The 14,839-nt window shown below is 36.2% G+C and overlaps 1 protein-coding gene across 1 annotated transcript in view; it reads right to left on the reverse strand.

Annotated features, from left to right (window-relative positions):
* LOC126203689 (fatty acid synthase-like) overlaps nucleotides 1-14,839 on the reverse strand; it is a 469,334-nt gene that overhangs the window by 74,546 nt on the left and 379,949 nt on the right. Inside the window, exon 30 of the mRNA XM_049938059.1 lies at nucleotides 13,862-14,109. Within this exon, the coding sequence (XP_049794016.1) occupies nucleotides 13,862-14,109 (248 nt within the window). The remainder of the gene's footprint in view (nucleotides 1-13,861; nucleotides 14,110-14,839) is intronic.

Below are 14,839 nucleotides of genomic sequence, written 5' to 3' on the forward strand. Positions count from 1 at the left end.
GAAGAAATATTGAATTTAATTGATGAAAGGAGAAAATATAAAAATGCAGTAAATGAAGCAGGCAAAAAGGAATACAAACGTCTCAAAAATGAGATTAACAGGAAGTGCAAAATGGCTACGCAGGAATGGCTAGAGGACAGATGAAAGGATGTAGAGGCTTATCTCACTAGGGGTAAGATAGATACAGCCTACAGGAAAATTAAAGAGACCTTTGGAGAAAAGAGAGCCACTTGTATGAATATCAAGAGCTCAGATGGAAACCCAGTTCTAAGCAAAGAAGGGAAAGCAGAAAGGTGGAAGGAGTATATAGAGGGTCTATACAAGGGCGATGTACTTGACGACAGTATTATGGAAATGGAAGAGGATGTAGATAAAGATGAAATGGGAGATGTGATACTGCGTGAAGAGTTTGAGAGAGCACTAAAAGACCTGAGTCGAAACAAGGCCCCGGGAGTAGGCAACATTCCGTTAGAAGTACTGACAGCCTTGGGAGAGCTAGTCCTGACAAAACTCTACCATCTGGTGAGCAAGATGTATGAGACAGGTGAAATACCCTCCTCAAACTTCAAGAAGAATATAATAATTCGAATCCCAAAGAAAGCAGGTGTTGACAGATGTGAAAATTACCGAACTATCAGTTTAATAAGTCACAGATGTAAAATACTAACATGAATTCTTTACATTAGAATGGAAAAACTGGTAGAAGCTGACCTTGGGGAAGATCAATTTGGATTCCGTAGAAATATTGGAACACGTGAGGCAATACTGACCCTACGACTTATCTTAGAAGCTAGATTACGGAAAGGCAAACCTACGTTTCTAGCATTTGTAGACTTAGAGAAACCTTTTGACAATGTTGACTGGAATACTCTCTTTCAAATTCTGAAGGTGGCAGGGGTAAAATACAGGGAGCGAAAAGCTATTTACAATTTGTACAGAAACCAGATGGCAGTTATAAGAGTCGAGGGACATGAAAGGGAATCAGTGGGTGGGAAGGGAGTGAGATAGGGTTGTAGCCACTCCCCAATGTTATTCAATCTGTATATTGAGCAAGCAGTAAAGGAAACAAAAGAAAAATTCGGAGTTGGTACTAAAATCCATGGAGAAGATATAAAAACTTTGAGGTTCGCCGATGACATTGTAATTCTATCAGAGACAGCAAAGGACTTGGAAGAGCAGTTGAATGGAATGGACAGTGTCTTGAAAGGAGGATATAAGATGAACATCAACAAAAGCAAAATGAGGCTAATGGAATGTAGTCGAATTAAGTCGGGTGATGCTGAGGGCATTAGATTAGGAAATTAGAAACTTAAAGTAGTGAAGGAGTTTTGCTATTTGGGGAGCAAAATAATTGATGATGGTCAAAGTAGAGAGGATATAAAATGTAGACTGGCAATGGCAAGGAAATCGTTTCTGAAGAAGAGAAATTTTTTAACATCGAGTATAGATTTAAGTGTCAGGAAGTCGTTTCTGAAAGTATTTGTATGGAATGTAGCCAAGTATGGAAGTGAAACATGCCCAATAAATTGTTTGGACAAGAAGAGAATAGAAGCTTTCGAAATGTGTTGCTACAGAAGAATGCCGAAGACTAGATGGGTTGATCACATAACTAATGAGGAGGTATTGAATAGAACTGGGGAGAAGAGGAGTTTGTGGCATAACGTGACATGAAGATGGGATCGGTTGGTAGGACATGTTCTGAGACATCAAGGGATCACCAATTTAGTACTGGAGGGCAGCGTGGAGGTTAAAAATCATAGAGGGAGACCAAGAGGTGAATACACTAAGCAGATTCAGAAGGATGTAGGTTGCAGTAGGTACTGGGAGATGAAGAAGCTTGCACAGGATAGAGTAGCATGGAGAGCTGCATCAAACCAGTCTCAGGACTGAAAACCACAACAACAACAAGCTAGCTAATAATAATCCCTGTTGTCAACATTTGTTATCAAAGATAGCTGACTTTTGAAATATTATGTTCACAAAAAATTGTCATAGTAGCACCTGAAAAGCAAAACGCTTCCATATATTTTTAAATGAATTGCCCCATGTGTCCAATATAGTGATCCACTGTTTGAATGTGGTGCCCTTGTTGTGCTTGATTGTTACTCAAACAGGGAGTACAAGGAAGGAAGCTTAGGATTTAGTGCCCCATTAATGACGAGGTAATTGCTTATGAAGGAAATCTGGAAAGTTCTCAGTCTAATAGTGAAAATATGAATTTCTGTACTTATTTTTGACATAGCCCCTTTAACATTAATACAATTCATCCAGTGGTATTCCAGTGAAATTATTTCATCTATGTAGCATTCCTGTGAATGTGCTGCAAAATACTCATTGACAGCTGGAATCACATCTTGGCTGAAACAAAAACACTGACCAGCAAGGAAGATCGAGTTTTGGAAAAATATGAAAGCCTGAGGGGTCCTAATCAGGAGAATAGGGCATATGTTCCACCACTTCATAGTGTAGATCCTTCAATTTCACCATTTCCAAGACACATTTGTGGGCAGTTGCAGTATCGTGATGAATGGTTTCTCCCTCCAAACTATGTCTTTTCTGGAATTTTTGCATCCATATCTGTTATATGGTTAGAATAATGTTTCTTAATTATTGTTTTATCTTTTTGAGATAGAAAATTAACAGAATTACTTTTGCATCCCATAAAACCAGTGCCAGACCTTTCCTGCTCTTTCAGTTGTAGTTTTGATTGTGGTGTGTAGTGGTGAACCTATGAATAATCTGTTGTGATACACTGATGCAGAAAACCACTTACACTTTTATGAACTTGAGTCAAAAGCTATTTGGAAATTGTCATATTCTCTGATCCACTGTGAGAGTATGTGGCACCCATCTTGCACAAAGGTTTTTGATGCAAAATGTAGCTTACACATTCTTTTGAAACCCTCACAGTCTGGGTAATTTCACTCAACTTCATGTGCTGATAATGCAATATCATACCACACACTTTCTCAAAAATTCCAGGTATGGCTGCAGTTTCCAAACATCCTTCACATGGATCCCCTTGAACACTTTTAAGGACTTATTTAAATTTGGATGCATATTTCTTCACAGTGGAAACTGAAGGAAAAGAGTAACTATACACATTTATGGAACTTAACAGAATTCTAGTAGGCATCAAATTTCTTTTTAGAAAAAGACTTTATCACTCATGATAGTCTATTTTTTCCATTTCCAAGAACTCACCCTGTGTCTCATTCAGACAGATGGTTACAGCTCCAACTACTGATTAGTATGACTTGTAATTTCACATGGAGCCTGTTCAAAGTTGTACCACCCTCTGGGGTTGGGGAGGGGAGCAAGTGGGTGAATGGTGGTGTGGGGGGAAGGAATCCACCTGGTGTTAGCATTTTGTATGCTCAGATTGAGCAAGGAAATTGGCAGTGCTCTTTTCAAAGGATGCAGATCAACATTTGACTTGAGCAAATTTAAGGAAACTTTGGAAAGCTTAAATGTGGATGTAAAAATTTTAACAGTCTTAGTCTCAATAAGAAATAGAATTACAATTTACTGATCACTGGTTTTGGTTGATTAATGTCCATCTTCAGATCTATGACAGTAAACAGAAAATTACCCTTCACTTAATGTGAACACTTAATCTATGGTAATGTGTATATTAAAGATTATGAGGTATTCACATAGACTGAAAGACAATTTTCCATTTACTTTAATACATCTGAAGATGATTGTTAATCACCTGAAATTTTAATTTTATTTTTTATTATTATTTAACAAGTAATCCAGATTGCAGTACCTCCTACACCTGACAGTGTCAGACCTTACAAATAGATCTGGATGGTTGGATAGGGATGCAAACCGTTTCTCTTCCAAAAACCCAAGGACAATATCTGGTATTATGGTCATAAGCCATGGCAAGTTACTCTGCATCATGAAACTCATCTAAAGTACTCATTGTCCTAACAACAAATTTTATGTTTTTAAATTTTACTACTCTTTTTCTGAGCAATAATAAATGGAAATAATGTGAATCAGTATAGCAATTGGCACAGATGTTCTATAGTTAAACACAACTGATGACACATCAAACTAAATTCTTAGGAAAGACACAATGAATACTGCTGTATATTTTTTTATAGATTAGATTATATTAATACTAGTTCCATGGATCATGAATACGATATTTCGTAATGATGTGGAACGAGTCAAATTTTCCAATACATGGCATAATTAAGTTAATTTAACAACATAGTTAAGTTAATATAACAACTTTTTTATTTTTTGTTTTTCTTTAGTTTTTTTATAATTTTTTTTCCTTAATTTATATCTAAAAATTCCTCTATGGAGTAGAAGGAGTTGTCATTCAGAAATTCTTTTAATTTCTTCTTAAATACTTGTTGGTTATCTGTCAGACTTTTGATACTATTTGGTAAGTGACCAAAGACTTTGGTGGCAGTATAATTCACTCCTTTCTGTGCCAGATTTAATCTTGAATAGTGAAGATCATCCTTTCTCCTAGTATTGTAGTTATGCACACTGCTATTACTTTTGAATTGGGTTTGGTTGTTAATAACAAATTTCATAAGAGAGTATATATACTGAGAAGTTACTGTGAATATCCCTAGATCCTTAAATAAATGTCTGCAGGATGATCTTGGGTGGACTCCAGCTATTATTCTGATTACATGCTTTTGTGCAATTAATACTTTAGTCCTCAGTGATGAATTACCCCAAAATATGATGCCATATGCAAGCAATAAGTGAAAATAGGCGTAGTAAGCAAATTTAATAAGATGTTTATCATCAAAATTTGCAATGACCCTTATTGCATAAGTAGCTGAACTCAAACGTTTCAGCAGATCATCAATGTGTTTCTTCCAATTTAATCCCTCATCAATGGACACACCTAAAAATTTTGAATGTTCTACCTTAGCTATATGCTTCTGATTAAGGTCTATATTTATTAATGGCGTCATACCATTTACCGTATGGAACTGTATGTACTGTGTCTTATCAAAATTCAGTGAGAGTCCGTTTACAAGGAACCACTTAGTAATTTTCTGAAAGACATTATTGACAATTTCATCAGTTAATTCTTGTTTGTCAGGTGTGATTACTATACTTGTATCATCAGCAAAGAGAACTAACTTTGCCTCTTCATGAATATAGAATGGCAAGTCATTAATGTATATTAAGAACAACAAAGGACCCAAGACCGACCCTTGTGGAACTCCATTCTTGATAGTTCCCCAGTTTGAGGAATGTGCTGATCTTTGCATATTATGAGAACTGCTTATTTCAACTTTCTGCACTCTTCCAGTTAGGTACGAATTAAACCATTTGTGCACTGCCCCACTCATGCCACAATACTTGAGCTTGTCTAGCAGAAAATAATATAACTACATCCCAAAGACACTGACATTTTCTTGAACTGTCTGAGTTATAACTCATGTGTTCCCTATAGCATGGTCTGACAATGGAGCCAATGTTCTACTTCAGAGCATGTCTGGAATATTCTGTTCAGCTCAAGGCAACCCACAAAGCTCAGTGATGTATTCCATAATATTTTTGACACTTTTAGACATCATCAGCTCAGTCACTGGTAATTCTGGAAAATGTATTCAATTTTTTGGATGGATACCATTCTTGTGCAAAATCCTCCATTCTTCTGCAAAATTCTCATGATATGTGATTTCAGCTTACTGAATATTATTTTACTGTATCAATGGTATTAAAGGTACTCTAGAAAGTGAAGCAAACTCAGCTGCAAGAAGAAAGTCCTTATGGCTCAGCAGCAGTCCAGGCTTCAATTTAATGTCTGCTTTGTTATTATAAGTAAACCTTGCGTATAGTATGAAAATGTTCACACATCACATACAAGAAATTTAGGGGGTATTTATTACAACATTCTTTTCACGCTGATGACATTTCTCATATTAAAGATGATAATTACAATGTTACACACACAGTTATATTAGTTGAGGTAAGAACAGTAATGATTCTGCACTGAGTCAGGAACTGACTACAACATACAAATGGTTCACTAGTGGTATATTCCTGCCACATTCACGATTATTGTGAGGATTTTCTGTGCCATAGTAAAAAAAAAAAAAAAAAATAAAAAAAAAATAAAAAAAAAATAAAAAAAAAAATATGTGAAACTGTAATTAACATAACTATGAAATGACAAAGTGATATAAGCACTGCAACTGAATTCAAGATGAAAAACAATAGCAAAACCAATAGCAATTCTGCATCTAGCAGTAGAGAACTGGGAAATGTAAAGTGAAGTCCAGCAGTTAAATAGCAATGACCGAATGCCTGTAGCTGCTGTGTTACATTCTTCTCTGAATCCACCTCCACCTCCCACATATACACAAACATGCACACAAATAAAGAAAAATAGAGAGAGTACACTCTGATCTTTCACTTCTCTAACTCCTTTTTTTGGTTTACTGGATACAGTATCACCATACATTAGAATAAAGACCAAAGACCAATGCATATGACTTATATTTCAACAATAAATTTCCAGTGGCTAACTTCCCATAAAACATCATCATGAGAATGACTTCCACTGAAGAGCAGCAAAAGCCCAAATAAAATGTCACATGAATGCTACATGACAAAGCCAGAGATTCCTTTATATACAAAAGAGAGGAAGATAATGGAAGAATCATGTATTCAAGGATTAAGAAAAAATGTCACCAAGAACCAAGTGCCACAGGGGAAACACCACAATAGGGTAAGAGGGTAATGAATTATGAAATCTTAGTAATGGATGTTAATTATTTCATTTTAATTTTATTTATTTTAAATAATATAAATTGTGTACTACACAGAAGCTAAATCAAACAAGACAACAGCTACAACAATCTTATAATGAGAAAAAAGAAGAAAAATTACATTAATTACCAACAAAAAGTAAAGCTGTCATCAATCTGAGAGTTAGTTTAAATATCACAATGCTTTCTTTACTAAACTTGGTCCTTTCTATGCATATACTTTGCAAAGCACTGTGAAGTGCATCATGTCAGAGGAAATTTAGCATGATACCACATGTTATGGTTCCTTCACATTCCAGTTGCATGGGGAATGTAGGAATAATGACTATTTAGATGCTTCTGAGCATGCTGTAATCAGTATGATATCGTCTCCATGGCCGGTTGGGGTGTGATACGTACAAGGTTGAAGAATGTGTCTAGATATTCACTTCCCCTATTGGAGATTGTATGTTGCTGTCTTACTCTGACTTGTGGAATGACCTTTCTAGCCATTTATGGAGACATAAAAGACTTGCAGTTGAATGATTACATAGAACCAAGTGTAGCTTGATATTTTTCTCATTAACAAACAATACCAGAGAATGAAAGGCATTACTGTGCATAACAACATCAATCACATAACAGTAAATTTGGAGATGAAGGGGCCTGCACAAGATAGAGTAGCATGGAGAGCAGTATGAAACCCATCTTTGGACTGAAGACCACTACAAAATCAATGGCAATTAGCAATTGATTGGATTTGAAAATTAAATAAGATGAAAATGACAGAAATGACAACTGACAAGTCAGGAAACAGAATGAGGGCTGAAAATGGGCAGCAACAGCAAAAAATCAAAGCCCAACTTTAGAACAAGGCATACAAGTAACTTTAAATGAAAGGGATGTGAAAACATGGAAATAATATTTGAATTATGGAAGTATAATGTTGTATGATGATCTATGTGAGTTCTCACACTGCTGTAATTTCCACCTAAGCAATTACAGGTTACAAAACTAAATAACAGGTAATATTTATGTTAAGGAAATTTATTCTTGACTTAACAATTTTTATTTGTATGTTACATTATTATGAGGAATAAATACTTAATACATGTCCACTTCCTTCTGCTTCATGTGGAATGCATAATCACAGTATTTTGCTGCAGCTCGCAGCCACCATCACAATAAACATGACAGCCAGTGACTGCAACAACACACTGCCATTTTGTGTTGCTGATCTTTGATTTAATTGCCTAAATTAAATTTCAGTTGCAAAAAAAAAAAGAAATAATGTAATAAGAAATATTTTGTTGTATTATATGTCATATTTAAGCTGTTCACTTTCTTGTCAGCATTCCTCAAGAACGGATACAGATATTTATTATGTGGTGACGAGGAAGGGGGAAGAAATAAGAAAAGGAAGCACTGTATGTAAATTTAAATAATGTCGTACCAAGAATATTTACCCATCAATATAAGTGCTCAGATTTAAATATACAGATATTTATTATGTGGTGAGGAGAATGGGGGAAGAAATAAGAAAAGGAAGCACTGTATGTGAATTTAAATAATGTTGTACCAAGAATATTTACCCATCAATCTAAGTGCTCCAATTTAAAGGTTAACATTTATTTGCTGAAGAAATATATGTTGTGGCAGCACATGCCTAGTGCTTGCAGTACAGGTTTTTTATTATACCTATGACATTTCCATTAATAAGTACCATGACTGTGACCACCCTTTAAATACATGTTCAAGAGACTAATATGACATAATGTGCCATGGCTGATTCTCAACAAATGTATTGTCTACAAATATTCAGTAAGTCTATTAATCTTAACATATTTTGTGAGCTGGTTTATCACTGTATTTAATGTGTAAATTAGTTTTGATACACAGCACCTTTATTAAATATTTTTATTAGACTACTTGAAAATGACTAAAGGCCTAAATTACATAGTACACTAAACTCTTGCTAATATGGCCCTCAGTAGTCCGGCCTCTCAGTAATCTGACACACTTGCAGCTTCTAGTCGTTCAACCTGAAATGATGCCTACAATAATGAAATTTCGTCTGCAACAATGTTGTTAGTTAATTATGATGTTCAACATTCCTGTACACTTTGAAATTATGGCTTTCCTTAAGGATCATTATCATGGCTTCTAAAGGGAAACACGTTATGCTAGACCTCAAGCAGAAATTAGAAATTAGATATAAACTGAACTCAGGTTCTTTGCAGAAAACCACTGTTGCTTGCAACATTGTCAGACAAACAACTATTTATGACAAAACTTCAGCAGAAAAGAGATAATCATAAGTTCACAGGAAAGTTATGATGAAACTGATGAAGAAAATGACATAGAAGGAGGAACACGAGAATATATCAAACTGCTGATGCTGAAGCTAGAGATGTCTTCCTGGAATACATTATGTAACAATCAGAAACATGGCAGTACCTATGTAATGCTTGTAGAGCCGTTGTGTGATAATGCATACTACCGTTGCGTATCGTCATTTTTGGGACATGTTTCATACTGAATGTTGAGTGATACGAATATGCGTGTACACACTCAAGGACTAAAAATGAATGCATCTTTTGATTTGATAAAGTACAATCCCTATGTGTTTATACTAAATTTTAGACAATCTCAACAATCGGACACTTCCGCTAATCTGGCATGCATATGTGCAAGGATTGGCTGGTTTAGCAAGAGTCTAGTGTAATACAACAAACAAATTAAAACTGACAGTTGCAAGTGGGATGCAATCACTTATATTAAACTTCTAATTAGTACTAATCCTTAACAAACATTACTAGTTTTTTGGAATGTCAACATGTGCTCATATCCCACCTGAGAAAAGTTCAGACTGCTCTCATCTAAGTCATAGGTTTGGCTATCTTGATAAATTATGGCTAAGAATGTCTCACACTGACAGTTAATTTTGGTGTGTACCATCTTATCTTCAGACTGTTATCTTAGATGCACAGATTAGTCTCATAGACAGTTTCTTTCATTCAGTACAGTTGAAGTGTGACATGATCTGCATTTTTTAGCTCTCTTGCTTATCCACTGAACATGAACTTTCCCCCCAGTCCTGTCATGGTTTTATGCTACCACATCAGGGGCCAGGTCACCTGCGAAAACAGTCATGTCATTTACCAGCTCTGCTTATATGACTACCAACCAGCTGTCCATCAGGATGAATGACCACCACCAAACTGAGGTCAAGAGCAAAGTAGGCCACCCTGTGGCACAACATGCAGCTGAATGTAACACATTTGATTTCAATGGCTGCTTCACGACCAGAGCCATCTGGATACTTCTCTCCACCCCAAGCTTTTCTGAGTTGCGCATAAGGGAGTTATCCTCACAACACATTCTTTGGTCCCATAATTATCCCAGCCTCAACCCACAGTAGCATACTGTTCCCACATCCTCCACCCAACAGTTCCCCCCCCCCCCCCCCCTCTGTCCTATCATCTCCTCCCCATTCTCATCTCCCATCCTGTTCATTTGTTGCTCTCTGTCAATGTGTCTACCCGTCTTCCGAGATCCTCTCCTTTTTTGCTCCCTTTTCTCCACCTCCCTGCCCCACACCATTCGGACACTGTGCCTGTTGGCATTCTAGACCCTGCTTACTCTATCAGACAGCATATGTCTCTCCCCCCACCCATATTCTGCTATCAACCAAGGAAAATAGAAGAAAAGAAACTTCATGAACAGCAAATAGGGATAAAGCTAAGGGCGGTATCAACGGACTTCACCAAAATATCAGGGGATTAAAAAAATAAAGTAGATGAGCTGATGATATGTTTAGATGATCTCAAAAATAAGAATGAGATTGATATACATTGTCTGTCTGAGCACCATGTAACTGTAGGAATGGAAAATGTCAGTATAAGTGGGTATAATTTAGCATCTTACACTTGCAGATCTAGTATGGATAAAGGAGGAGTTGCCATTTTCATAAAAAAAGGGTATAAATACAGAACTGTTGAAGTAAGCAAATTTTGTGTTGACCAGCACTTTGAGGTTTGTGCATGTGAACTCCAGCTAGATAATGTTGTGTTGATATTAGCAACAGTGTACAGGACTCCACTAGGAGATTGGGAGCTATTCATAAAAAAGTTTGACTCCCTATTATGCTGTTTGTCAGACATAAAGATGGTGATTTCAGTGTTAACTTTCTAAGGAATTCTGATAGGAAAAGTGAACTAGAAGTGTTGTTAACAACATATGACTTAGAATCAGTGATCAATTTCCCTACAAGTGTAGCTCAGGACAGTTGTACTCTAATAGATAATGTATTTGTACAGCAAGAGGATGTAGAACAAACACATACTTTCCCTGTGGTAAATGGATTATCTGACCATGATGCACAACTGATTAACTTACAAAACCTAACAGGGCATACACTTCAGAGACCATTAAGTAAAAGTGTGAAGGTGTTCAACTTGGTATCTATAGATCACTTCAGAGAAAGTTTAGGAAATGTAAAATGGGAAAATGTATATAATGAGCCAAATGCTAATGATAAATACAGCATATCTCTTGACAGATTTATATCCCTTTTTAAGATTGATTTCCAAAGAAAATTACTAAATGTAACACCACAAACTTTTCAAAGAAACCTTGGATTACTACAGGTATTAAAGTGTCTTCAGAAAGAAAAAGAAAACTGTATGAGACAGCAAGAACTAGTAAAGATCCAGAAGTAATTTTACACTATAAAAATTATTGTAACATACTGAGAAAAGTTGTAAGGAAATCAAGAAATTTGTATGTTAGAGAAGAAATTAACAACTCCAGCAATAAAATCAAATCAATATGGAATGTTGTAAGAAGGGAGACAGGAAAAGTAACCACTGGGGTATGTAGTATTACTGTTAAAGAAAATGAGACCATCTTAACCAACAGTACACAGGTAGCCAATGTATTTAATAATCACTTCTTAAGCATAGGAGAAAAAATTGGTGAGAATAGTTCAAAAGAAAAAGTAAGGCAGTATGTGGAAGAGACAGTTTTGAAAAAATTTTAGTCAGATTAAGTTTCATCTAACAACCTCTTGTGAAATAAGGAAAATTATTAAATCTTTGAAAAATAAATGTTATGTTGGAGTAGATGACATCTCTAACAAGTTATTAAAACAATGTCGAGGAATTACAGCTGATGTTTTGAGTCACATATGTAATGCATCACTGACTTGGGGTATTTTTCCATACAGGTTAAAATATGCCATTGTCAGGCCTCTCTACAAAAAGGGGAAACCATAGATGTCAATAATTACCAGCCAGTATACTTACTTACAGTATTTTCAAAAATCTTTGAGAAAGTAATGTACTCAAGAGTGGTTAGCCATCTCAACAGTAATGGGATACTTAGTAAATCACAGTTCAGATTTCAGAAATGCTGTTCTATTGAGACAGCAATATACAATTTTACTGTCCACGCAATAGAGTCTTTAAATAGTAAAATGTCACCAGTAGGAATATTCTGTGACTTATCCAAAGCATTTGACTGTGTGAACCATGACATTATGTTAGAGATATTACAATTCTATGGTATAAATGGAACAGCATATGAATGGTTTAAGTCATATCTACACAACAGGAAGCAAAATGTCTCTTTATATGCTTCAAGTGATTCAAAGGAGTTTGTCACTTCATCTAACGGGGGTGTAATTACATTAGGTGTTCCACAATGTTCGATCATGGGTCCCCTCCCGTTCTCGATATATATGAATGACCTCCCTTCTTATGTGAAACAAGATGCTGAACTGACACTGTTTGCTGATGATACAAGCATAATTATTAATCCAGTAAAAGAAAGTCCTATAGAAAATGATACAAATAAGGTCTTTGGATAAGTTATTAATTGGTTTTCTGCGAATAGGCTTGTTCTGAACTTTGAACAAACACAGTACATCCAATTTTCTGCTGCAAAAAGTATAACTCCTTCAATAAACATAACACATCAAAAGAAGACAGTAGCCAGGGTAGAGCATACTATGTTTTTGGGTGTACAATTAGATGAGAATCTTAATTGGAAAAGTCATATTTTGGATCTCCTAAAGTGACAAGGTTCAACAACTTTTGCAATCAGAATAGTTGCCAATTTTGAGGATGTGGAAATTAATAAGCTAACATACTTTGCATACTTCCACTCTCTGATGTCATACAGAATAATATTCTGGGGCAAATCAACACATAGGCAAAAGGTATTCACTGTTCAAAAGGAAGTAGTTAGAATAATGTGTGGGGTTCATAGTCACACATCTTGTAGGCATCTGTTTAAAAGGTTAGGAATTCTTACAACTGCTTCACAGTACATTTCTCCGTAATGAAATTTTTTCTCAACAACATGGACCAGTTTAAAATCAACAGCTACATTCATGATTACAATACCAGAAAAAAGAAAGACCTACACTGTCGTTTACTTAACCTATCTTTGGCACAGAAAGGGCTAAAATATGTTGCTATAAAACTTTTTGATAAATTATCAGATGAAATAAAATGTCTGACAGACAACAGTAATAGTTTCAAAAACTAAATTGAAATCATACCGTCTTGACAACTCCTTCTATACCATAGATGAATTCTTGAATATGAGTAAATAAATCTGGAGATATAATATATGGATTTTGTGACATTTAAGGGAATGGTCTGTATGCATTTCTTGTGCATTTGACACGTTCCACATCATAACGGTTTTTCCGTGCTATTGATCAATGGAACACATAACTAACTAACTAACTATCTTTTCCCCTTCCCTGCCCCCTGTGGATTGCTGCTTGCATCCCTTGTGAAAGTTGCATTCCAGCCTGAGATGCTGGAGTTGGCAGTCATGTGTGCATGAGGTGTGCTTGCTTGTGTGTATGAATGGCATGTTCTCTCCTTTACTCATGAAGGCTGTGACCGAAAGCTTTATGCAAGTGTCTTTTAATTCTGTCTGTCTGCAGCTTAATGTGTCTTCTTTACAGTAAGTAGCAATCCATCTTTTCCTACATTGTTGATATTCTTACCTGGAGTTTCCTTTGCTTAAAGTTGAATGTTGATATTATTTAATTATTTTACAATTACCAAAAATGTTCATTATAATGAAATTTCATTTTGACTTACCACTGCCAGGTTGAAAATGCCTCCAACTGGACCTAATTTGTTTGATTCCGTCAAAAGTTTGTAACATCCTTCTTGTGTTGTAACATCTTCTGTGGATACAATTACCTTGACACCATAACTCAGCCATAATCTGAGTCTTGACTCTTGGTATCCATTGCTGATGCCTTTCCTTGATGTGAGTACAAGCTTTTTGGCTCTCCTCAGGATTAGCCAATCAGCTAACTCCAATCCAAAACCACCAAGACCTCCTAAGAGAAGAAGAAGACATAACAATGTGTATATAAGCATGAACTTTTCATTTGGGGGGAGGGGGAAGGGGGAAGCAAGGAAGACTGGGGTTTAACTTCCAATCAACAATGAGGTCATTAGAGGTAGAGACAGAAACTTTGTTTTGTATCTGTAGCATAAATACACTGATTTCTAATCTACACATATTGTGAAAAACAAACTGAGGGCACATGGTCTGGCCAGTACTTATCTTAGATCAGTATAGCCCACAGTCACACAAAACCAGTGAAAATAAATAAAACCTAGTTTTTGAAGAGTTTTTCCATCATCAGGGAGAAGAAAAAAGGGAGGGAAACATCGGTTATGTGTGACTATTGTGGGTGTACTGAGCTGAGCTAAATACAAGCTGGCCATCTATCTCTTTGTATACTTTTCATATTTCTGTATGAGATTTTTCCTGTTAATCACTATATAAAAAGCACTCTGCCTTCAGGCCACAAGTGGCCTACTGGGACCATCTGACCGCCGTGTCATCCTCAGGGGAGGATGCGGATAGGAGGGGCGTGGGGTCAGCACACCGCTCTCCCAGTCATTATGATGGTATTCTTGACCGAAGCCGCTACTATTCTGTCGAGTAGCTGCTCAATTGACATCACGAGGCTTAGTGCACCCCGAAAAATGGCAAAGCGCATGGGGGCCTGGATGGTCACCCATCCGAGTGCCGACCATGCCAGACAGCACTTAACTTCA

The sequence above is a fragment of the Schistocerca nitens genome, chromosome 9 (genome assembly GCF_023898315.1).
Source record: "Schistocerca nitens isolate TAMUIC-IGC-003100 chromosome 9, iqSchNite1.1, whole genome shotgun sequence".
Lineage (NCBI taxonomy): Eukaryota > Metazoa > Arthropoda > Insecta > Orthoptera > Acrididae > Schistocerca > Schistocerca nitens.